At 44.5% G+C, this 26308-nt stretch overlaps 1 protein-coding gene across 5 annotated transcripts in view; it reads left to right on the top strand.

Moving 5' to 3' along the window:
- The window catches only part of LOC132782172 (protein sidekick-1), a 986469-nt gene that overhangs the window by 930345 nt on the left and 29816 nt on the right, over window positions 1–26308 (top strand). For all 5 annotated transcript variants that reach the window (XM_067473286.1, XM_067473289.1, XM_067473288.1 and 2 more), the window contains 2 exons: window positions 8244–8408; window positions 20498–20635. In XM_067473286.1, coding sequence (XP_067329387.1) covers window positions 8244–8408; window positions 20498–20635 — 303 coding nt within the window. The remainder of the gene's footprint in view (window positions 1–8243; window positions 8409–20497; window positions 20636–26308) is intronic.

The raw sequence follows: 26308 nt of genomic DNA, 5'->3' as shown, positions 1-26308 counted from the left end.
CAAGGTTACAACAACATCTGTTATAGAACTCCAGTATGCTGATGACAATGTTGTCTGTGCGCATTCAGAAGAAGATCTACAAGCCATTCTAAACACCTTCGCAGAAGCATACACGAAGCTTGGCCTGTCACTGAACATCGAGAAAACTAAAGTGCTGCTCCAGCAGTCACCAGCCATCCCCCCTCCAATGCCAGAGATACAGCTTAATGGTGTAACATTAGAAAATGTTGACCATTTCTGCTACCTTGGCAGCCACCTCTCCACCAAAGTCAACATCGACACCGAAATACAACACCGCCTGAGCTCTGTGAGCTCAGCATTTTCCCAAATGAAGCAGAGAGTGTTTGAGGACCGGGACATCCGTAGGGATACCAAGGTGCTTGTCTATAATGCTATTGTCCTCCCAACCCTGCTCTATACCTGCGAAACATGGACTGTCTACAGATGTCACATGCAACTCCTGGAACGATTCCATCAGCGCTGCCTCCGGAAAATCCTGCAAATATCTTGGGAAGACAGGTGGACAAACGTCAGCATGCTGGAAGAAGCAAAGACCACCAGCACTGAAGCGATGGTCCTCCGTCATCAACTCCGCTGGACCGGCCACATTGTCCGGATGCCGAACCACCGATTCCCAAAGCAGTTGCTCTACTCCGAACTCAAGAATGGAAAACGGAATGTTGGTGGGCAGGAAAAGAGATTTAAAGATGGCCTCAAAGCCAACCTTAAAAACTGTAGTATAGACACTGAGAACTGGGAAGCACTGGCCCTTGAGCGCTCTAGCTGGAGGTCAGCTGTGACTAGCAGTGCTGTAGAATTTGAAGAGGCACGAATGGAGGGCGAAAGAGAGAAATGTGCCAAGAGGAAGGCACGTCAAGCCAACCCCGACCGGGACTGCCTTCCGTCTGGAAACCGATGCCCTCACTGCGGAAGAAGATGCAGATCAAGAATAGGGCTCCACAGCCACCTACAGACTCACAAGAATTCAGATCCTGGAAGACTATCCTACTCGGCCAGCGAGGGATCGCTTAAGCAAGCAGAACCCAAATAACACCGGGATTGTGGCACAGCTGGCTGCGTGTCAGCTGCATTAAGATCACTCTGACCAAAAGGTCATGAGTTTGAAGCCCGCCCGAGTTGGAGTGGGTTTCCAACCAATTGTGTGTAGCCTGTTGTCGACCTTTGCAACCCGAAAGACAGTTGCATCTGTCAAGTAGGAAAATTAGGTACCACCTTAAAGTGTGGGGAGGCTAAATTAACTGATTTATGAGGCCATAAAGAAGACTCCAGCAAAGCATTCCAGCGGGGAAGCATGTGAGGAATGCGGAAGCGCTTCATCAGCGTTGCAGATGGACGATGAAAGTGACAGCTCCCCTGGCGACCAGAAAAAGTTAAATAGCCTCTGTGTATGTCTGTATATGTTTGTATGTCAAAAATTGGCATTGAATGTTTGCCATATATATGTGTACACTGTAATCCGCCCTGAGTCCCCTGCGGGGTGAGAAGGGCAGAATATAAAAGCTGTAAAGTAATATTATTATTTATTTACTTTATTTCTATACCGCTTTTCTCAGCCCTCAGGCGACTCAAAGCAGTGAACAACATCAGTACAAAATATCACAAAACAAGGCAATTAAAAACAATTATCACATAAATCATTAACATCAGTATAACAATCATTAGCGCCTCAACAGTAAAATCAGAATCCAGTCTCGTCATCCATTATTCCGTATTCCTATGTTCAATTACTCTGTTTAATCAAATGCTTGTTCGAACAGCCAGGTCTTCACTTTCCTCCGAAATGCCAGCAGGGAGGGGGCCAATCTCATATCTGCAGGCAGGGCATTCCACAGCCGAGGGGCCACCACTGAGAAGGCCCTGTCTCTCGTCCCCACCAAGCGTGCCTGTGATGCAGGCGGGACAGAGAGCAGGGCCTCCCCAGATGATCTTAGTGCCCTAGTCCTAGTCGGTTCATAGGAGGAGATGCGTTCGGAGAGCTAAGTAGGGCCAGAACTATTTAGGGCTTTATAGGCTAAAGCCAGCACTTTGAATTGTACCTGGTAGCAAACTGGCAGCCAGTGGAGCTGGCGCAACAGAGGAGTAGTATGCTCCCTGAGTGCCGCTCCTGTTAGCAACCTGGCTGCTGAGCGCTGGACCATTTGAAGCTTCCGAATAGTCTTCAAAGGCAACCCCACGTAGAGAGCGTTGCAGTAGTCTATGTGGGATGTAACCAGAGCGTGGACTACCGTGGCCAAGTCAGACTTCCCAAGGTACGGGCGCAGCTGGCGCACAAGTTTTAACTGTGCGAATGCTCCCCTGGTCACCGCTGAAATAATAAATAACTGGGAAGCCCTGGCCCTTGAGCGCTCCAGCTGGAGGTCAGCTGTGACCAGCAGTGCTGCAGAATTTGAAGAGGCACGAATGGAGGGTGAAAGAGAGAAACATGCAAAGAGGAAGGCACGTCAAGCCAACCCCAACCGGGAGCGCCTTCCGTCTGGAAACCGATGCCCTCACTGCGGAAGAACATGCAGAACATGCACAGCCACCTACAGACTCACAAGAATTCAGATCCTGGAAGACTATCCTACTCGGTCCACGAGGGATTTCCTAAGCAAGCAGAACCCAAATAACAAAAAGGACTTTAGCAAGATTACGCTCCTAATATTCTTCCAAACGGCACCTTTAGATTGTTTTCCAAGTGATACGAAACGAATTGAGGCTTCAGGTCAAGAGTGAGTCCCGATGCCAGTAGCGGCGATACATTTTCCCAGGCAATTGAATCCTTTGCCCTGCGACGGACACGTGCATTTTGCTAACTATGGGGAAGAGTTTGAGGTATGCCACCTCGCCAGTCCCCATCTCCTTCCCTAATGGGATCCAAAAATGGGGTTTTGTCTTTATAGGGGGCGGCCACGCTAAAACGGAAAGCTAATACACAGATAGGCTCTAAATTGAAATTCTTCTCAGTATGACTAACTCAGACAGCTCCATCTATTACGAGGATGTCGTACAGAATAAAATGAAGCTTTTATTTGTTTTTTACGTACTCTGAGCTATATTCGCTGTTGCCGTATATCTACCCTCTGTCTTGCTTGAGTAAATAAAATGCTAGGATTGTCGTATTGCATTATAAAATTATTTTTAAGGCAGCATTATTTCTACCCTTTGTCGAAATGTATCCTCAAACACAAATGGCTGTTCCAATGAATGATCATCCAAGTACAAATAATCCCCTGCTTCCGGATTTTTAATAGACAAATTACTTGCTTTCTAATTATCCCATATTTGTAAAATGTAGCCAGAGCAGGAACATATTGAGCCAATGAAGCCGATCCACAGAGGGCCTGCCAACTCCCTTGATCAGCAAATAGGCAACGGGGGACCTGTCAGTCATTGTGACTGGCACAAAGCAGGGCAAAACTGATCGGCTCTCCCTGAAAGGCACTGGCAGCAAACCCAAAGGGAGCGTAGATCAAAGGACCTAAAGATTGCTCACAACATACTTTTAGTGGGTACGAGATCACAGCCTCACGGGACCCTAAGTAAATAATTGCTTGGCACAACTAAGGAGAAAAGAGGGAAGAAGGTCTTCCATAACAACAGGACTGCATTCATTAAATTACGGGTCTATTATTCCCTTTTACTTCCCATCCTCCGTTACACTCTCTAACAAAATTTGGGGAAAGAAATCCTGTCCCTGTGTGCTGGTACGACTGTACCAGGAGCTCCAACTTTATTTTCTTTCTGCAGTCATAGGGCAGGCGTCCTGTCCATCATAATTAAGCTTTGGTTCCTCCCCTTGTTCAGGGCTCTGGGAGGGAAAGGAGCCATTTTTGGGGGCAGTCTCACGTAAGGAAGCTAAACTATAGGACGTAGACCAGCTCGTCCCGTAGAAAAGCTTCTTTTCTCAAGAACATCCAGGGAAACAGAAACAGAAATTCCAGGGGAAAGGTCCCAAGACTCTGGCTGAGAGCTCATAGCCTTTCAGCCTCACAGTAATCAGAGGGAAAACAGCCCTGAAGTTTCAAAGAATTCTCTGAGGGAAGACAGCACTACAGATCCATGAAACTCCATCTGAAATATCTTCAAACCTCGGCTGGTAGGTCTACCCGATACCCAGACGCATTTGGAATCGGTAGTAAGACCCACACTGATGAGGCATAGATAGTAAGCAGTCTGGGAGAGGTTAAAAGGGTTTTTTTTTCCTACAGAGAAAGTACAGTTAATTAAAGTCAGGTACCAGCCCATTGAGGACTAAACTAAGAAAGCCTTGAAGTGTTGTTTGAACCATTGAAGATTTGTTGTTTGTTCCCTAATAAAGACTTTGTTGTATCATTAAAGACTCTAAAGACCATCACGTCAGAAAAATCTCTGAGAACCTCTCTTTGAGGCACCCTGGCTTCCCGCTGGGCTTAAAGTATACGTTCTATAGAAAAGACAGCTGTTACAGGCCCAGCGCGCGACAGAACACCCTGTTTTGAAAGTGTTATTTCCTGTTTAATGGTGCCATTCTTACTTTGAAAGTACCATATATACTTGACTATAAGCCAAAGATTCCACCCCTTTTTTTAGGCTGAAAAGCCCCCCCTCGACTTATACTCAAGTCAAAGTCATTTCTTATTTTACTGTATTATTATTATTATTATTATTATTATTATTATTATTACATTTATTTATTTTACTTATTTCCAACATTTCCACCCCGTCCTTCTCAACCTCTGAAGGGACTCAGGGTGGCTTACAACGGCAGCAATTTGATGCCGACAACATACAACACATTACGTACAACATTATACAACAGATAAAACATAAGATTAAAATACATTTAAAACTTTATTGTTATCATTTATTATTTTCCTCTGTTATTATTGTTATCATTTATTATTTTCCTCTATTTATTATTATTATTATTATTATTATTATTATTACATTTATTAATTTTATTATTACATTTAGTTTTTACTCTATTATTATTACATTTCTTATTTTACTCTATTTATTATTGTTATTACATTTACTTTATTTTATTCTTTTAATATTATTTTTATTACACTTATTATTTTACTTTCTTTATTATTACGGGGTGAGCTCCCGCTGTTAGGCCCAGCTTCTGCTAACCTAGCAGTTCGAAAACATTCAAGTGTGTGTAGATCAATAGGTACCACTTCTGGGGGAAGGTAACAGCATTCCATGCTGTTATGCTGGCCACATGACCTTGGAGGTGTCTACGGACAACACCAGCTCTTTGGCTTAGAAATGGAGATGAGCAGCACCCCCCAGAGTCGGACACAACTAGGCTTCATGTCAGAGGAAACTTTTACCTTTTTAATTATTATTACATTTATTATTTTACTCTGTTATTATTACTTTATTATTACTGTTATTATTATATTTCCATTATTTTACTCTATTATTATTTTTATTACATTTATTATTTTACTCTATTAATATTAGAAGTGTACATAAGCACATTTATATTGAAGAAGGTTAGAATAATGGTTTAATCAGAGTAGACAGTCTTATCGTAAATTACAGTTTTATGTACATATTCAAAAATATTTAACCTACTGATGCCTCAATTAATGTCATTTTATTAGTGTCTATTTTTATTTTGAAATCGACCAGTCGTTGCTGCATTTCTCACTTTCAATTATACTCAAATCAATACATTTTCCTTTTTTTTTTTTTTGGTAAAATTAGATGCCTCTGCTTATATTCATGTTGGCTTATACCTGAGTATATACGGTAGTTGTTCTTCTCCAGAAACTTCATTTTTGTGGTTGCCATAGACTCCATTGAATTGGTTGAGACTTGGTGAGATATTCATTGAAAAACAAGCAAAAGGTGCTACACGATGTCCCTCCCACAGAGACAAAGTTTTTGCAGTGTAAGTTTTTGCAATTCAAGAGAGATATTGACAAGCTGGAATGTGTCCAGAGGAGGGCGACTAAAATGATCAAGGCTCTGGAGAACAAGCCCTATGAGGAATGGCTTAAGGAGCTGGGCATGTTTAGCCTGAAGAAGAGAAGGCTGAGAGGAGATATGATAGCCATGTATAAATATGTGAGAGGAAGCCACAGGGAGGAGGAGAGAGCAAGCTTGTATTCTGCTTCCCTGGAGACTAGGACGCGGAACAATGGCTTCAAACTACAAGAAAGGAGATTCCATCTGAACACGAGGAAGAACTTCCTGACTGTGAGAGCCGTTCAGCAGTGGAACTCTTTGCCCCGGAGTGTGGTGGAGGCTCCTTCTTTGGAAGCTTTTAAACAGAGGCTGGATGGCCATCCGTCAGGGGTGATTTGAATGCAATATTCCTGCTTCTTGGCAGAATGGGGTTGGACTGGATGGCCCATGAGGTCTCTTCCAACTCTTTGATTCTAGGATTCTAGGATTCTATGTAATCAACTTTTCCCATGTTTTTATGACAGAACCAATTAGGAAATGATATTCATAACCTGCGTGACCGCATTTCTGTGTACGAACCCACGTGATCTCTTCGTTCATCTGGGGAGGCCCCGCTCTCGCTCCCACCTCCCTCACAGTGGGGACGAGGGAGAGAGAGGGCCTTCTCCATGGTGGCCCCTCGACTCTGGAACTCACTCCCCAAGGATATCAGACAAGCCCCCACATTGGCAGTCTTTAGGAGGAGCTTCAAAACGTGGCTGTTCCAATGTGCCTTCCCTGAATAAAGGAAACAATCTCCAGCAAATACTCCGAGAAGCACTTTAATTACCCGTTGAGTTGTTCTTACCTTGATTTAAAACCCTCCCAATAGAGGCACCCTCTGCTCATGTCCAGCATCTATTTTTTAAAGTTTTTAACTATTACATCTGGTCCAGTCATAGGTTTTTAAATTCTTGTGTGTTATTGTCTACTTGTGATTTATATTGATTGTATTGTTTATTTTGGTTATTGTTGTTGTTTTATTATTGCTTGTTGTTTTGATGTGGTTTTTGGGCTTGGCCTCATGTAAGCCGCTCCGAGTCCCTTGCGGAGATGGGTATAAATATTTATTTATTTATTTCACGTATTTCTACCCCACCCTTCTCAACCCCCGAGGGGGAACTCAGGGCGGCTTACAAAAGGCACAATTCGATGCCTACACAATAATACAGATAAACATATATAAACAGCAATTAAAACAGTTATAACAGTTAAAATAATCAATTATATATCACAGTCAATAAAGCCAATCTCATGCTCAACGTTCGCCAGCTCAGAATCCATAAATTCATTCCACATTGTCAATTTCTATCAGTCGTCGTTGTCCTTTATTTATTTGCCAGATTACCCAAATGCCTGGTCCCAAATCCATGTTTTTAATTTCCTTCTAAAGGAAAGGAGGGATGTCGATGATCTAATTTCCCCGGGGAGTGAATTCCACAGGTGAGGGGCCATCACCGAGAAGGCCCTGCTCCTCGTCCCCGCCAACCTCACTTGTGATAGTGGCAGGGCCGAGATCAGGGCCTCCCCAGAAGATCTTAAACTCTGAAGCGGGACGTAGAGGGAGATGCGTTCGGCCAGATACGCTGGGCCGGAACCGTATAGGGTTTTGTAGGTCAAAACCAGCACTTTGAATTGTGCTCGGAACTGGATCGGCAGCCAGTGAGGGGTGGTATGCTCCCTGTATAAATAAAGTATTATTATTATTATTATTATTATTATTATTATTATTATTACTACTACCCAGGAAGAAAAATTGTGTTACATAGTGTTATCAAGATGGATGGATGGCATCCTTGAAGTGACTGGACTGACCTTGAAGGAGCTGGGGGTGGTGACGGCCAACAGGGAGCTCTGGCGTGGGCTGGTCCATGAGGTCACGAAGAGTCGGAGACGACTGAACGAATGAACAACAAAGTGTTATCAAGCAGCTTTTATGGCCCAGAGGTTCTTGCTAATGTTTAAGTGTAATTTCTTTCACCAGTTCATTCTTATTGGAGACATCAGCGGGTGAATCAAGAGGTCTTCTGGATATGAAGCATGTCCTCTACCATGAGATTCTGGTTCCTACCCCGATATGAAGGCTCTTTGCTATTACTTTCCAGCCTGGAGCTTACTCTTCCAAGGGCAATCCGCGATGTAGTTCCATGCATAGTAGTTTACTATTGCACATTTTAACCTGTGTTAATTCTTCTAGTAGACCTCTAGGTCTGATGCAGCCTACAAGATGCTTGAGAAGTTCTTGTGCATGAAAAGATCAGGCAATACTCACCAAACCCCTTTTCTTGCTGCTTTTGTAGATGAAGGCCTGTGGGATCTGTTTGTGAAGGACATTCCCCGTGGTGCCACTTCCTACACCATCAGCCTGGAGAAGCTGAAACCAGGGGTGAGCTATGAATTCCGGGTGGTGGCTGTGAATGACTTTGGATACGGAGAACCCAGCGCTCCTTCTGTAGCTGTATCAGGTTGGTGTACTGCATTAAGGGCTTGGGCAAAATGTTAATAGGTGGAGGGTTGAGAAGAGGTCTCATTGGAAGGGGATGAAGGAGATGGCTTTCAGGTGGTTCCTTAAGTTGAAAGAATTGAAGCACAAGTTGGAAAGATGCCTTGCTTTTGTTTGCTTGTTTTGAAAATGGGCAAAAGTATGATAGCTGGGACCCTACACTGGTTGCACAATGCGGGTCTGAATTAATGAGGGGAACACAGCAAGTGAGAGACGCAGGTACATCAGCGTTGTGGCAACATACTCGCTAGAAATGGGGAAAGGTGGCATTTCTGTCCCGTTTACCATCTTTGTAAGCCATTATTTATCATTTAACATTAAATAAGTCTTACATTACTTCACCCTTATCCTCTCCCACCTGAATTAAATTACTTCAGCGCTGTCTCTCGCACGTCTTCCCTTCATTAATTCTGAGCCATGTTGCGCAACTTGCGTAGCGTAGGGTCTCAGCCATCATACTTTTGCCTGAAAATTAAGTATAAGGAACAAGACACATTTCAATGGTACCTGTGTTCTGTTGCGCGCTGGGCCTGTAAATAATTGCCTTTAAATAGGACATGCGACTTGAGCCGAGTGGAAAGCCAGGGCCCCCCCGAAGAGAAGTTCTCAGAGGTTTTCCACCACAAATGATTTTTAGATGGCTTGTGAAGTATAACAAAAAGTCCTTTATTAATGAACAATCAAACAGAAACTTCTCTTGTCTTCAGTAAAGTTAAACAAATGGTTCCAGGCTTTTATGCAACTGGTGGCTTCCTAAACTTGCCCACAAAGGACAGGCAATTGTCTTTAATAACTTCTTCTTTACTTTAAAGGAAAGTCCCCTTTTCACCTTCTCCCAGGCTGACTGTAATCTAACCCTTACTGATGTGGGCTCCGCTACCGGGTTGAACTGCGTCTCGAAGCACCAAGTGGACCTACCAGTAAAGCCTTTGGTCTTTGGTCTTTAGGGCTGTTTCCCTGGAAATCCTTGGAGACCCTTAAGACTGTTCTCCCCTGGAAGGTCTTAAAGGTTGAAGCTTTTGTACAGGGGAAGCTTGCACAATTGTTTTTAATAACTGATTCTTTACTTTAAAGGAAAATCCCCTTTTTAACTTCTCCCAGGCTGACTGTAATCTAGTCCTCACTGATGTGGGCTCCACTACCGGGTCGAACTGCTAATCAAGGTGGTCAGTTGAAACATTCACACCTAGCTCCAACAGACAAAAGTCCTTTGTCCCACCCTGGTCATTCCACAGATATATAAACCCATTTTCCTAGTTCCAACAGACCTCACTACCTCTGAGGATGCTTGCCATAAATGCAGGCGAAACGTCAGGAGAGAATGCCTCTAGAATATGGCCATATAGCCCGAAATAAACTTACAACAACCCAGATAGCTCATGTTCAGCGTTCCCGCCTTTCAGGACATTTCTGTCTCTTTTTACTTCTGGAGCATGTGATGAGTTCTATGCCTCTCCATGCTACAAAAGAGGCTGAAGTGTCCTACAAGGGGGAGCTCCTGGCGCTTCCTCCTTTCAGGACACTTCTGCCTATTTTCAACCAAGGAGAGCTGTGCACGAGAGCCAGAAGTAGTTTAACTCATGTGATGAGTTCAGTGTTTCTCCATGCTTAAAAGAGACTGTGATAGGGTGGCTAGATTTCAGTGGAAGCATAGCTGTACATTACCAGTATGTACTTTGCCTTGGAAGAAGTCCTAGATTCAACACTAGTCTATTCAACACAGAGAGAGAAGGGCAAAAAAGAAAAACCCATCTGAAACTCTGGAGAGGTTTGACTGGACTGAAAGCATCTGTAGAATGATAGAGTTGGAAGAGACCTCATGAGCCATCCAGTCCAACCCCCTGCCAAGAAGCAGGAAAATTGCTCTTGAGTTGCTCTGAGTTGGTATAAAGCAGGACCTTGCTTTCCCATGAAGCCCTGTGTTAAGAAACTAGACCAAAAAACATTCTGAGAACTTTAGTTTAGAACTGTTGGAGAATCTCAGACCACAACCCTTGGAGAGCATTTGGTGAAATAACTCCCATCAATTCATCTCTTACATAAAGGTCTCTTTGCCCAAAAAATATATATCTCATAATAGCACCTGGGAAAGAAAAACAATGTTTTCTCTCTTGTCTTTTTATCTCTTTTCTTCCCCAGTATGTCCTAGAAACAGTACCTTTGAACAGGCGTGGATAGTACCTGAAATCTAGACAACTGATACTTTAAAAATAGCTTTGGGGGCGCATCACTATGAAGTCAGAAAGCATTCTGGAGACCTGTTCAAATCCCCACTTGGTGTCCTGCTTCAGGCAAGACTAAAATAGAGCAGCTACAAATTAGGAAAGGTCAGTACAGTCTGAAGGCAGCTAGAGAGTCAAAAGAGGCTCAGGGTCAGCAGAAGAGCAAAGACTGGAGGCATTTTGGAAGAAGAGGCGCCCACCAAACGGCCTGCCCTACTGATAGAATCACCTGAAACGTTGCTCAGACCAAAGAGAAGGGGGAAAGTGAGCGGTTTGGCAGAAGCAAATCTAGATAGACTGAATGTAGTTTGCAATTGGAGGTTGCTTTGGGAAAAAAATAGGACCTGATTGACACACAACTTTTTCAGAAACTGGATGGTTTTGAAGGTTTTTTGTGGATTTTTTTCATGTCAGGAGCAACTTGAGAAACCGCAAGTCGCTTCTGGTGTGAGATAATTGGCCGTCTGCAAGGACATTGTCCAGGGGATGCCTGAATGTTTTGATGTTTACGATCCTTGTGGGAGCCTTCACCCATGTCCACGCATGGGGAACTGGAGCTGACAGAGGGAGCTCATCCACACTCTCATAGAATCATATAATCATAGAATCAAAGAGTTGGAAGAAACCTTATGGGCCGTCCAGTCCAACCCCATTCTGCCAAGAAGCAGGAATATTGCATTCAAATCACCCCTGACAGATGGCCATCCAGCCTCTGTTTAAAAGCTTCCAAAGAAAGAGCCTCCACCACACTCCGGGGCAGAGAGTTCCACTGCTGAACGGCTCTCACAGTCAGTTCTCACTTTGGAAGGAGAAAGAATGAAAGAAGAAAGAGAAGGTGAAGAGGAAGAAGGCAAAAGGAAGGAGGAGAAAGTGCAGTTCAAAATGTATTGTTTTCTCCATAAACACTTTGTGTTTCTTACTCCAGCAATTTAGATCCTTCCTTATCCAATATGGCACCAAGACGGGATAGACTCAAAGTTCTTCCTCCTTTCTTGAAGTTTGAAGCCATTGTTTCGCATCCTAGTCTCCAGGGAAGCGGAAAGGAAGCTTGCTCCCTCCTCCCTGTGGCTTCCTCTCACATATTTATCCATGGCTATCATATCTCCTCTCAGCCTTCTCTTCTTCAGGCTAAACATGCCCAGCTCCTTAAGCCGCTCCTCATAGGGCTTGTTCTCCAGACCCTTGATCACTTTAGTTGCCCTCCTCTGGACACATTCCAGCTTGTCAATCTCTCTTGAATTGTGGTGTCCAGAATTGGACACAATATTCCAGGTATGGTCTAACCAAGGCGGAATAGAGCATGGGGAGCATGACTTCCCTAGATCTAGACACTATGCTCCTATTGATGCAGGCCAAAATCCCATTGGCTTTTTTTGCCGCCACATCACATTGTTGGCTCATGTTTAACTTGTTGTCCATGAGGACTCCAAGATCTTTTTATCACGTACTGCTCTCAAGCCAGGCATCATCGTCCCCCATTCTGTATCTTTGCATTTCGTTTTTTTCTGCCTAAGTGGAGTCTCTTGCATTTGTCCCTGTTGAACTTCATTTTGTGAGTTTTGGCCATTCATCTCTCTAATCTGTCAAGATCGTTTTGAATCCTGCTCCTGTCCTCTGGAGTATTGGCTATCCCCCCAAGTTTGATGTCGTCTGCAAACTTGATGATCCTGCATGATTCTGGTGTGAGATAATTGGCCGTCTGCAAGGACGTTGCCCAGGGAATGCCTAAATGTTTTGATGTTTTGATGTTTTATGATCCTTATGGGAGCCTTCTCTCATGTCCATGCATGGGGACCTGGAGCTGACAGAGGGAGCTCATCCACGCTCCCCCCGGATTCGAACCTCGGACCTGTCAGTCTTCAGTCTTGCCCGCACAAGGGTTTCATCTCCACCTGGGACTCCATCTTGATAGTGGACACACCAAATTAGCAGAGGACAAAAGTGAGTTCAGTTGGCAGCAGGAAATGAAATAGGTTCCTCATTCCAATGCTACGGGAGAATGACTGTTTCCCTTAGTATTTTTCCTGTGTTTTGCAAAACAAAGCGCAGGTCCTTAAGGCATGATGCAAGAAGACTTGTAAAAATAAAATAAAATGGTATTCAAATCTTTCTCCTTGTGCTTCCTCTGACTTGCTTCTGGGAGTCATTTCTCAGATCATTTTTGCTGCTTCAGCAAGAGCAAGAGGTAGGAGGGGAAAAATCATTTTTTAAAAAGAAAAAAAAGTCTTCACGGTTCAAAAGTTTTGTACCTGAGGGAGAAATTCAGACCGCTCTGCATGTCTGACAATGCTTGCCTTTAAACAAAATAGAGTTTTGGGGGGTGGGAGGAGAACTCTCTGCTCACGTTGTAAGACACTCAAGCACAATTTCGCAGAAGTATCATCAAAAGTGAAAATAAAATGTCATCATTTTCATTATATTAATGTCCTCTTCCATCCCTATGTAGCTCTCTGGCCGCTAAAGATGGAGGGCAGCTTCAGTTTGGGAACTAGGCACTTGTGTTTCTCCTCCACAATCTGGAAAGGATTATGGAATCATCCTTCTTCCAATGTTGACATGTTGCAAAGGGAAACTTTGCAGCCATTGCTGCAACAATGACCCGTTTTCCTTTGACGTAATACCTTCCAAGTGTCCTGATTTGGCAGGTGTGCTGGTACGGCTGTACCAGGAGCTCCAACTTTATTTTCTTTCTGTTATCTGTTTGCAGTCATAGGGCAGGCCACCTGTCCATCATAATTAAGCTTTGGTGCCGCCTCTTGTTCAGGGCTCTGGGAGGGAAAGGAGCCATTTTTTGGGCAGTCTCACATAAGGAAACTAAACTATAGGACGTAGACCAGCTCGTCCCGTAGAAAACCTTCTTTTCTCAAGAAAATCCGGGGAAACAGAAACAGAAATTCCAGGGAAAAGGTCCCAAGGCTCTGGCTGAGAGCTCACAGCCTCTCAGCCTCATAGCAATCAGAGGGAAAACAGCCCTGAAGTTTTCAAAGAATTCTCTGAGCGAGGACAGCACTACAGATCCATGGAACTCCAGCTGAAATATCTACAAGCTTCGGCTGGTAGGTCTACTTGATACCCAGACGCATTTGGAATCGGTAGTAAGACCCACACTGATGAGGCATAGATAGTAAACAGCCTGGGAGAGGTTAAATAGGGTTTTTTTCCTACAGAGAAAGTACAGTTAATCCAAGTCAGGTGCCAGTCCATTGAGGACTAGACTAAGAAAGCCTTGAAGTGTTGTTTGAACCATTGAAGATTTGTTGTTTGTTCCATAATAAAGACTTTGTTGTATCATTAAAGACTCTAAGACTTCAGAAAAATCCCTGAGAACCTCTCTTTGAGGCGCCCTGGCTTCCCGCTGGGCTTAAAGTATACGTCGTATAGAAAAGACAGCTGTTACAGGCCCAGTGCGCGGCAGAACAGCAGGGATGGTCCCAATGAATCCTTCATCATCCCACCTCTTCAACTGCTTCTTAAAAGTCCAAGTTTTTCTGCCCTACTGTTACTGATATCCGCTATCTGCCACCAGGAAACAGTATAGGCCAGTTACCTGGCACACCATACTACTACTATGAAAGCCAGGAAAAACATAGCAGTTTCTGAAGGCAATAGCAGATTTATTCACCTGGCCAGATGGATGGCAGAACAGTGTAACCACCAAAAGGACATTCATACAGAAAAGTAAAAGCTATTCGAATCCCCCCTCCCTCCCATGGTTGGTCAGGAGCTGTGCCTCCAAGGATCCGCTTTCTCGTTGACTGAGACTTCCTCTTGACATCACAGACCAGGGAAGAAAGGAAGAAAGCACAGCTATTATTGATGGAGATCAAAATTAAGCCTTGTTGCTGTGCCCATTTCTGAGAGTGTGGACTCCGTCGTCCAGACTGGAAAGAATTGGCATTTATCATTAAGGAACTTTGGAAGCTTGGAATAATCTCTACACAAAGAGTGAGGCTTGGGAAACTGGAAAGTCAATCAAGTGGGTAAACAAAGTCCTTGATGAGTCCTGGGTCCTGTCAGCGGGAAGTCCGCTGGAAAAATCTGTGTTGTTTCTCAAGATGGCCATATAGTCCAAAGTCACATAAGCACTATCTATCAAACTATAAGAAAGGAGAATCCATCTGAACATTAGGAAGAACTTCCTGACTGTGAGAGCTGTTCAGCAGTGGAACTCTCTGCCCCAGAGTGTGGTGGAGGCTCCTTCTTTGGAGGCTTTTAAACAGAGGCTGGATGACCATCTGTCAGGAGTGCTTTGAATGCAATATTCCTGCTTCTTGGCAGAATGGGGTTGGACTGGATGGCCCATGAGGTCTCTTCCAACTCTATGATTCTATGATTCTATCTAAATAAAAATTTAATGTTTGTTTGTGGAATTAACAACTCAAAAACCACTGGACGAATTGCCGTCAAATATGGCCACAAGATACCTACTAACCCAAGGAGTCACCATCACTCAAAAAAACTGATTTTTGTCATTTGGGAGTTGTAGTTGCTGGAATTTATAGTTAACCTACAATCAAAGAGCATTCTGAACTCCACCAATGATGGAACTGAACCAAACGTGGCACACAGGACTCCCATGACCTAACAGAAAACACTAGAAGGGGTTGGTGGGCATTGACTTGAGTTTAGGAGTTGTAGTTCACCTACATCCAGAGACTACCATGGACTCAAACAATGATGGATCTGGACCAAACTTGGCATGAATATTCCATATACCCAAATATGAACACAGATGGTGTTTGGAGGAAATAGACCTTGGCATTTAGGAGTTGTAGTTACCGGGATTTATAGCTCACCTACAATCAAAAAGCATTCTGAACCCCACCAACGACAGAGTTGGACAAAACTTCCCACGAAGAACCCCCATGACCAACAGAAAACACTTAAGGCCATCCAGTCCAACTCCCTTCACCAGGGCAAGAAAACATAATCAAAGCCCTCCTGACAAAGAGCCATCCAGCCATAGATATAGATAGATAGATAGATAGATAGATAGATAGATAGATAGATAGATATGATTCTCACACACACATATATATAGCAGCATAGATTTGAAAGGGATCCCCCCAAAAAGGACAATTATATGTTGTATGTTCCAGAGTAGGCAAAGCAGACAATTTCCACATCAACACTGACAAAGAAACAGCAAGAAATGGCTAGTATAATATAAGTTATATTTGATAACCTTGGGTCTAATGGATTTTGCACTGGTCCACTCCATAGCAGGAGCTCAATTGTAGAAACAGAATCGTAATGTACTGGAGCTGGCAATTTGATTGTGCAAAGTTTTACAACCATCAAAAATGAGGGGGGAAAGGAAGGGAATATCCAATAGAGTGAGAGGAAGAGAGGGATCTGTTTTGTTAAAGAAATGTGTGATTTCATATATCGATAGCTGTAGATACAAGTGTTTCTTGGGGATATAGAATTAAGGGAATCGTATCTTTTTATTTTCATTTCTGTTGAATCTATGGCTCAGGAGGTGAGGGAAAGGTCAATGGTCACAGCCTAATCTTGGATCCAGGGGTTTCACAGAATCACAAAAGGAGAATTGACCAGATTAAAGTGCTAGGGCTTCCTGGATGTTCGGTTTCCCTCAAGTTTCTTTAGGTGCCAAGGAAGATGTCTATGGTTGTACCCCAGTTTTTGTGTGTACAAGGGAGTCTTCTCCCCTCTCTGATTATTAATAAAGCATAAACCTGAATCAAGACAAAGGGGAAACTTAAAATATTTTGTCAGTGCAAACCTCTATAAGGGGTGTGGGGCCATTGTCTTCATTGGATTGGCATTGGCTATAGACTGGGGTTTTAATCCTCCCAAGAATGTCTGGGGTTGGGCTGGTGCTGAGGCCCAATAAGACCTTGTAATGAGTCTTACCTCATAGGCCGAAGTAGGAGCCTGAGATGTCAGTAAGCAGGCCTCCATTTTGGGAGTGTAAGCATAAGAAGCAGACATCTTGGGAGTGTAAGAGGGGAGGAGCTGGAGCTCTCTCTGGATTGGTTAGGATAGTTGGGAGGAGTTAAGCACTGAGAGGGGAAAGTGTCAACTTGACAGAAAGCAGGGGTCTGGTTTTGGGAACAGAGAAGAGAGGTAGATTTTGGTGAGCTTAGATTTTTCTGTCAGAAAGCATTTGTGACAGGCAATTCTGCATTATTTGTCCAGGAGAGTCAAAGTAGACGCCTGGGTGCTTGTGTGGGTTTTTACACAAGTGGGTTTGCTCTCTGGGGTCAGAGTAGTTTAGCTTTTAGAGGACTCTGCTTAGAGTGTAGCTAATTGCTCAAGGGACAACCTGGTTAGGTTAGTCTGGGGAACTCACTGCTACTGGGTTTATTGTAGAGTGAGGAGTTTTACTCATATCTAAGCCAAGTAACCTGTTCGAAGTAACTATTATGATTATTGTACCTCAGTAACCAATTAAGCTTGTGTGCCTCATTGAAGAAGATAGTTGTTTGTTCTTATCAATAAACATTTTCTCTAGTTCAATTTTTGAATAAGCCTCAGTAGTGATTCATTCCTGTGAGAATATTTCCAGCTGTTTTAACATCTTTACTTCACACTCATCTCAGGGAGCTAATGGAGAGCTGGTGGGCAGGAAGAATATTACCTCAGGGAACCATTCTTTAATATTCCCAAATTATTTTGGGTGGTGGCAGCAACTCTACTAGAGTATACACGTTACCTCAACATACATCTAAACACTCCGTGCCAGAATCATATTGGTGACCAGTTGGGGGATTAGTAATCAAGATCCTTTATATTGATTCTTTTATAATGGTGCCAGCAGGTGGGATATATTAGAAAATATAATCCCCAGGACCCTGACTTCGTTATAGACCTGTAAAAATCTATATATATAAATCTGTTAGGTTGGTTCAACGGGACAGCAAAACTCCACAACCCCCCAACGAAACTTAACCAAAATTCCCATGCCCATAACACAACCCACAAGGTACAAACATATCTACTCAAAATGAAAAACAACACAACAACACACTCACAAAACGGCAAAACAACAAAACTCAAAAAACCCCAACGAAACTTAACCAAAATTCCCATGCCCATAACACAACCCACAAGGTACAAACATATCTACTCAAAATGAAAAACAACACAACAACACACTCACAATACGGCAAAACAACTGAGCATGCGCATTGGCGCCCAGCCGCACGTTCCCTGGGCGCGCACACAGCCTTCCGGCCAATGTTCTCTCTGCGGAAGCCATGCCCACTCCAAGCCCCACCGCGCCGCTTCCCGCACACACACACCACCTGCCGCACGCACACACACAACCCCACGCTCCATCACTCCCCCCGCCACCGCGCACACACATGCAACCCCACGCTCCATCACTCCCCCGGCTGCTGCACACACACACACAACCCCACGCTCCATCACTCCCCCCGCCGCCGCACACACACACGCAACCCCACGCTCCATCACTCCCCCGGCCGCCGCACACACACACGCAACCCCACGCTCCATCACTCCCGCCGCCGCCGCCGCACACACACAGGCAACCCCCCACGCTCCATCACTCCCGCCGCCGCCGCGCACACACACACAACCCCATGCTCCATCACTCCCCTGCCCCAATCTTACCTCCTTTTACTTCATGCTGCCTTCAAACCCCACCCCGCCCCTTCCCGCCCTGTCAAATTCCGGGAAAGACAGGAAGGAAGGAAAGGAGGAAGAAAGAGAAAGGGAGGTAAAGAAAAAGGGGGAAGGAAGGAAAGTTAGAGAAAGAAGGAAGAAGAAAAGGAAAGAAAAGAAAAGGAAAGATGGAAGGAAAGAAAAGAGAGACAGCAGAAGAGAAAGAAAAAGGGGGAAGGAAGGAAAGAGGTAGGGAAGGAAGAAATGAGAGACAGAGGGAGGGAAAGAAAAAGGGGGAAGGAAGGAAGGAGAGAAGGAAAGAAAAAAGGGAATGAAAGAAGGAGAGAATGAAAGAAAAAAGGGAATGAAAGAAGGAAAGAGGGAGTGAAGGAAGGGCGAAGATGTAGAGAAAGAGGGGGGGAAGGAAAGAAGGAAAGAGAGAAGGAAGAAAAGAGACCAGAAGAGAAAGAAAAAGGGGGAAGGAAGGAAGGAGAGAAGAAAAAAGGGAATGAAGGAAGGAAAGAGGGAGTGAAGGAAGGGGGAAGATGTAGAGAAATAGGGAGGGAAGGAAAGAAGTAAAGAGAGAAGGAAGAAAAGAGACCAGAAGAGAAAGAAAAGGGGGGAAGGAAGGAAAGAGATAGAGAAGGAAGAGGAGAAGGAAAGATGGGAGGGAAGGAAGGAAGGAAGGAAGGAAGGAAAGAGGGAAAGAAGGAGAGAAAGAGGGAAGGTTGGCCACAGCAACACATGGCGGGTAAAGGTTGTTATTTCTATTATTATTATGCTATTATTATTCCTATTAGACCCTGGGGAATGGGAGAGGTGTCAGGTCCCGGAGGCAATGCATTGCATTATTGTTATTGTTATGATGGTGGTGAAATAAAAGGAAATAAAAAGTGAAAGAAGGAAGCAAACAGGGAGGAAAGAAAGGCAAAGGAAGAAAGGGGGAGGGGGGAATGAAGGAAAGAGAGAAGGATGAAACCAAGTAGTGAAAGAAGGAAAGAAAGAGGTAGAGAAGGAAGAAAGGAGAGAAAGGGGGAGGAAAAGGGGGAAGGAATAGGTAGGTACCTCTCTTTCATAATAGTCCAGATATCTAACTCAACTTTGATAAGTTTAACTATAGGCCACAGCAACGCGTGGCAGGGCACAGCTAGTATGTTATAAATTTGTAAATATTGTTATTAGAGAAGGAGGGACAATGTGCCAATAACGCTACTACTACTACTTTGTCCTTGAGTTACTTCAATTGCTCCAACCTGAGTTCAAAGTTCAGATGTGTTTTCTATTCCATTAACTAAACAGGGGAGGAGGAGATGTAATCTTGCCCTTTCGAAAGGCAAGTGCAAACTGCTGCAGCCTGTCCTAGCTTGTGCTCTTCCTCATTAATAATGATTGACCAGGCTCGGATGTAGCTTGGCTGCAAGTGCCCTGATTTCCATCTGTGAAATATTGGAGGGTATGCGAATTTTCTGTGTTGCCTCACAGGTATAAACACAACTCTTTGTAAATAAATTGCTTGCTTGTATGTGCTCTGCTTGAGCAGAACTATTTAATCCATTTCCTTCTGAAGCTGGAGCACATATACTTCAGATTGGCCAGAGAAAAGAAAGACGCTCTCTGTTGGGAGCTACAGAAGGGAGGCTTGCAAAGCACTGCGGGCGGCTGTCACTCAGAATGATGATCCATAGCTTGTCTGTCTCTTTAATTAATTAAACCAATGCTCAATGCATCCCATCGCTTCCATTGCCACAACTGAGCTCGGCAGCTGCTGTTTTGATGATGCTCTGATCCTTGTCAGATTCCCAGCAGATAATAAGATAATCTTTTTGAGGGACTTCAGACATTTTTGTCTTGGAGGAGAAGTAGGAAACATGAGTGGCATGTGCTTCCATTTCCTCGTGTGCATTTGTAGTTATGCAGAACAGAGCATCAACTCCATGGCGGGATGCGCAAATTGGCTCAGGGCCCCTCCTCCAAGATGGTAGAACATGGTGCAGGAACATGGTGCTATTTTCCTCTGATGAAACTGAACCAAACCATCAAAAAAAGAGGGGTTTTTAGTGGGAGGTGGGGGAATCTCATCCCAATAATTTTTCATTTAGCTCTTCTTTTTCTTGACTGTGACAAAATCAATGATTTTTTTTTCAAAGGAAACCGACTAAGGTGGGTCAATTATGTGAGATGTACAATTTTTTGAACCTTCCTTGTTGTGACGTTGGTCCTTTCCTCCTCTTTGCAGCTCACATGGAGTCTCCCTTCTATGAGGAATGGTGGTTCCTCCTGGTCATGGCGCTCTGCAGCCTCATTCTCGTCCTGCTGGTGGTGTTTGTGCTGATCCTGCACGGCCAAACCAAGAAATACCGGAATTGCAACCCAGGTGAGAGCGCCTCTCTGTCAGACATTCTACGCTCCTTCTGCCTGTCGTTTAAATAAAAAGGTCTGAAGGGAATACTATGTGATAAAATCGGCTAAGAGAGCCTGCATGATGTAGAGCCAGCTTGTCCAAGTTCACCCAGTGGATATGGCAAATTCTTAACCTCAGGCTTTTATGGTGCCTTTCAGAATGCCTGCAAAAGTCCCTCCCTCGGACACCTTCTCATAGTCTGTTGCTGGGGTGTTTAAATAGTCATTGATGAAACCTTGAACTCTGCTTCAGGAACTTTCCAAATTGGGTTCTGCCCTTTCTTTCTAAGGCAAAGGAGTCCTTTCAGGCAATGCCATTGTGCATGCTGCTTGTGTCTGTATTTCTGGCAGATGTGTTAACTCCTTGGTGCTGAAAGCTTGGGATTTTCTTTAAAAACATGGTGGGCATGTGCAGAAGATGGCAGGATATCTGTGCAATTCCCCACTTGAACTAAAATTCTCAGAATTCTCCATAGAAGAAGAAGAAGAAAGAAGAAGGAGAAGGAGAAAAGGAGGAAGAAGAAGAAGACAACGAAGACAACTCTGGCACAAGCCAGTAAAGGTGGTCCCAGTGGTGATTAGCACACTAGGTGTACTGCCTAAAGACAATGGCCTGCACTTAAAAACAATCGGCGCTGACAAAATTATCATCTGCCAGCTGCAGAAGGCTACCTTACTGGGATCTGCACACATTATTCACTGATACATCACGCAGTCCTAGACACTTGGGAAGTGTCCGACATGTGATCCAATACAACAGCCAGCAGAGTGATCTTGTCTGCTGTGGGCTCATCTTGTTGTGTTTCAAATAAGAAGGAGAAGGAGAAGACGACAACGACTCTGGCACAAGCCAGTAAAGGTGGTCCCAGTGGTGATCAGCAAACTAGGTGTAGTGCCTAAAGACAATGGCCTGCACATAAAAACAATTGGCGCTGACAAAATTACCATCTGCCAGCTGCAAAAGGCCATCTTACTGGGATCTGCACACATTATTCACTGATACATCACACCGTCCTAGACACTTGGGAAGTGTCCAATGTATGATGCAATACAACAGCCAGCAGAGTGATCTTAACTGCTGTAGACTCATCTTGTTGTGTTTCAAATAATAATAATAAGAAGAAGAAGAAGAAGAAGAAGAAGAAGAAGAAGACTCCTGGCACAAGGCAGTCAAGGTGGTCCCAGTGGTGATTGGCACACTAGGTGTAGTGCCTAAAGATCTTGGCCTGCACTTAAACACAATTGGCGCTGACAAAATTACCATCTGCCAGCCGCAGAAGGCCACCTTACTGGGATCTGTATGCATCATTCGCCGATACATCACAGTCCTAGACAGTTGGGAAGTGTCCGATGTATGATCCAATTCAACAGCCAGCAGAGTGTCTGCTGTGGACTCATCTTGTTGTGTTTCTAAGAAGAAGAGGAAGAAGGAGGAGGAGGAGGAGGAGGGGAAGAAGAAGAAGAAGAAGATGATGATGATGAAGGTGGTGATCGGCACACTAGGTGTAGTGCCTAAAGATCTTGGCCTGCACTTAAACACAATCGGCGCTGACAAAATTACCATCTGCCAGCTGCAAAAGGCCACCTTACTGGGATCTGCACGCATTATTCGCCGATACAGCACATGGACCTAGACACTTGGGAAGTGTCCGACATGTGATCCAATACAACAACCAGCAGAGGGCTCTTGTTTGCTGTGGACTCATCTTGTTGTACTTCTAATACTACTACTAATAACAACAACAACAACAACAACAGCAACAACAACTTTATTTTTGTACCCTACCTCCATCTCCCCGAAGGGACTCGGAGCTGTTTACATGGGGACAAGCCCAACAACATAATTAAAATAGCACATTGAAATTCAATAACAACATCATAAAACAATATAAAACCACCAGATATATAACACAGTATAAACAACCAGTGGCCTGAAATAGTAACAGTTTCTCATCTACTTGGGGATTCTGGGAGTTGAGATTCTATGATGGTTGTACCATCACAGAATTTGCTCAGTGTGTGTGGAGGAGGAATAGGAAAATCAGGAATGCTGTCTTTCCTTTTTCTATAATAAGGAGACTTAGCCATTTGAAGCTGAAAGACGGGATTGCTGCCCTCCTCTCCCCCACCCCATTGCCAATTCACTTCTAACAAGTGTTTGCAAATCAAGTTTGATTCCCCTGGGATTCAGAATTATGAATGCCATGGCATTTTACCAAGCTAATGCTCTTACAGATTCCAGTGTGCAGCGCAGAGGCAAAGCTCTCCGCTCGCCTTTGCAATCTCCGTCTGGAGGGCAGACATGAAAAGGCACATCTGACCTGTACTTTCTGCGGCTACGTTGCCATTGAAGCTGGAGATAAAATAACTGCCCAAAGTGGAGGAGATTTCTGGCAGGCAAAGAGGGAGGGGAGGCTCATTAAAAGGCTTTGCACAAAGGCACCTTAGTCCTTTGGCACCATACTTGGGGGGGGGGGGGGCATCAAAAAAAGCCCCGGGATAGTCTTGGGATTTGCTTTGCACCTACAAATGCCATCGGGATTGAAGTCTTGTGCCAATTAGGACTAAGGAGATGCAAATTCTCACCCAGACGCACCCAAGAAAGTCATTGGGTAAACAAACATGGACCATTCACCACCTTTCAGCTTCACACGATTGAGTGCCATCCCTTTGAGAAGATGAGGCATAGATGTTATGATAATACATATTGAGAAAATTCCCTGCCCAGGGAGGTGCCGATCTGCGGACCAGTGTGAAACAGAATACTTAGGCGATCCCTTGTTAACCAGGTAAGATTGTCTTCCAAGATCGGTGTCCTGGCGGTGGGTACGTAGGTGATTGTGGAGCCCCATTCTTGACCTGCATGTTCTCCTGCAGTGAAGGCATCGGTTTCCAGACGGAAGGTGGTCCTGGTCTGGGTTGGCTTGACATACCATCCTTTTGGCCCGTTTCTCTCTTTCACCCTCCATTTGTGCCTCATCAAATTCTACAGCACTGCTCATCACAGCTGACCTCCAGCTAGAGTGCTCAAGGGCCAGGGCTTCCCAATTCTCTGTGTCTATGCTGCAGTTTTTAACGTTGGCTTTGAGACCATTGTTCTTAAAAACTCTGGCATAGATACTGAGAACTGGGAAGCCCTGGCCCTTGACCGCTCCAGCTGGAGGTCAGCTGTGACCAGCAGTGCTGCAGAATTCGAGGAGGCACGAGTGGAGGGTGAAAGAGAGAAACATGCCAAGAGGAAGGCGCGTCAAGCCAACCCCGACCGGGACCTCCTTCCACCTGGAAACCAATGCCTTCACTGTGGGAGAAGATGTGTGTCAAGAATAGGGCTCCACAGCCACCTACAAACCCACAAAAATAGTCATCAAGGAAGACCATCTTACTCGTCCAACGAGGGATCGCCTAAGTAAGTAAGTAAAGTAAGTACGGCTGTACCAAGAGCTCCAAACTTATTTGCTTTGTATTAAATGTTTGCTTGCAGTCCAAGGTTTCAGGGACTCTGCAGATAGGTGGCTTCCTTTGGTTGCAGTTATAGGGCAAGTCAACTGTCCATCATCGTTAAGTTTTGGTTTTGCCCCTTACTCAAGGCAATTGGGAAGGGAAGGGAGCCATTTTTAGTTAGTCTCAGCAAGGAAAGCTAATGTACAGGATGTGTGCAAGCTTCCCCTGTACAAAAGCTTCAACCCTTAAAACTTTCCGGGGGGAAACAGTCTTAAGAGCATCCAAAGATTCCCAAAGATTCCCAGGGAAACAGCCCTAAAGCTCTGAGGAATTTCGGAGGGGAAAACAGCTTTGAATATCAAAGAACTCCAGCTGAAGAGACTACAGGCCTTGCTGGTAGGTCCACTCGGTGCTTTGAGACGCAGTTCACCCCGGTAGTGGAGTCCACATCAGTTAGGTTTAGGTTTACAGTCAGCCTGGGAGAAGTTAGAAAGGGTTTTCCTTTAAAGTAAAGAAGAAGTTATTGAAGACAGTCCTTCGTGGGCAAGATTAGGTAGCCACTAGTTGTACAAAAGCTTGGAAGCATTTGTTTAACCCTTTGAAGACATGAGAAGTTTCTGTTTGACTGTTCCTCAATAAAAGACTTTGTTATATTTCACAAGCCCTTTAAAGACTGTTTGTGGTGGAAAATTCCTAAGGGCTTCTCTTTGGGGGCCCTGGCTTCCCGCTGGGCAAAGGTTGCACGTCCTGTTCTAAAGACAATTCTTTACAGGCCCAGCACGCAACAGAACACCCATCTTTAAATCTCTTTTCCTGCCCACCAGCATTCTGTTTTCCATTCTTGAGCTCAGTGAAGAGCAACTGCTTTGGGAGAGAGTGATCAGGCATTCAGACAATGTGGCTGGTCCAACAGAGTTGATGGCGGAGGACCATCACTTCAGTGCTGGTGGTCTTTGCTTCTTCCAGCACGCTGACTTTTGTCCGCCTGTCTTCCTAGGAAATTTGCAGGATTTTTCGGAGGCAACGCTGATGGAATCGTTCCAGGAGTTGCATGTGACGTCTGTAGATAGTTCATGTTTCACAGGCGTATAGCAGGATTGGGAGGACAGTAGCTTTATAAACAAGCACCTTGGTCTCCCTACAGATGTCCCGGTCCTCAAACACTCTGTGCTTCATTCGGAAAAATGCTGCGCTCGCAGATCTCAGGTGGTGTTGCATTTCGGTGTCAATGTTTGTGGATAGGTGACTGCCAAGGTAGTTGAAATGGTCAACATTTTCTAATGTTACACCATCAAGCTGTATTTCCAGCATTGGAGACAATAAAACAGAATATCTTGGGTGAAAGGCCATACATGTGGTCAAGAGAGGGGCAAATTAATCTCATTTTACTGCCACCCTGGACTGCAAAAATAAGAGTCAAATGGATGGTTGGCCGAAGCCCTGACCGGGCATAACTCAAGGCTCATCGGCTAATTTCTCTTGATGGGCTGACCGTTACGCAGGCATGGCCTATATCATTACTCTGGATTCCTAACCTTACAGATATTGACGCTTGCAAACAACCAAATATGGATCGTCTGATTAATAGCCTGAGCAAATTGCACATTAGATACATGAGCCTAATGGATCATTTTCCCATCTTTCTACTCCAGCGGTTGACAAGATGCTGCTGGCTTAAAGAAAGACAGCCAGTGACCCGTTTTGATGGTCAGCAGAGCCACAATATATTTCCCAACCTTTCCTTCTGCTTCTTCTCTAGGCTCTGTTGTTCTTCCTTGAGAGCTCTTTTATCAAACTGTGACATCTTCTAAAAGTTATGGAAATCTGGGTGCAGGAATTTTGTTCCCTATCCCATGAAGGTTCATTCTGTGTGCCTGTCCAGCAAAATCAGAGGAATAAAAGCATCAGCTTCACAATTTGCAGCAATATAGCTTCGTAATTGTGGGTGTGATGAGCCCATCTTTCAATCTTTTTTCCTGCCCACCAAGATTCCGTTTTCCGTTCTTGAGTTCGGAGTTGAGCAACTGCTTTGGGAGATGGTGGTCGGGCATCTGGACAACGTGGCCGGTCCAGCGGAGTTGATGGCGGAGGACCATCGCTTCAGTGCTGGTGGTCTTTGCTTCTTCCAGCATGCTGACGTTTGTCCACCTATCTTTCCAAGAGATTTGCAGGATTTTCCGGAGGCAGCGCTGATGGAATCGTTCCA

The sequence above is a fragment of the Anolis sagrei genome, chromosome X, assembly GCF_037176765.1.
Source record: "Anolis sagrei isolate rAnoSag1 chromosome X, rAnoSag1.mat, whole genome shotgun sequence".
Lineage (NCBI taxonomy): Eukaryota > Metazoa > Chordata > Lepidosauria > Squamata > Dactyloidae > Anolis > Anolis sagrei.
This window is presented reverse-complemented; position numbering and strand designations above follow the sequence as displayed.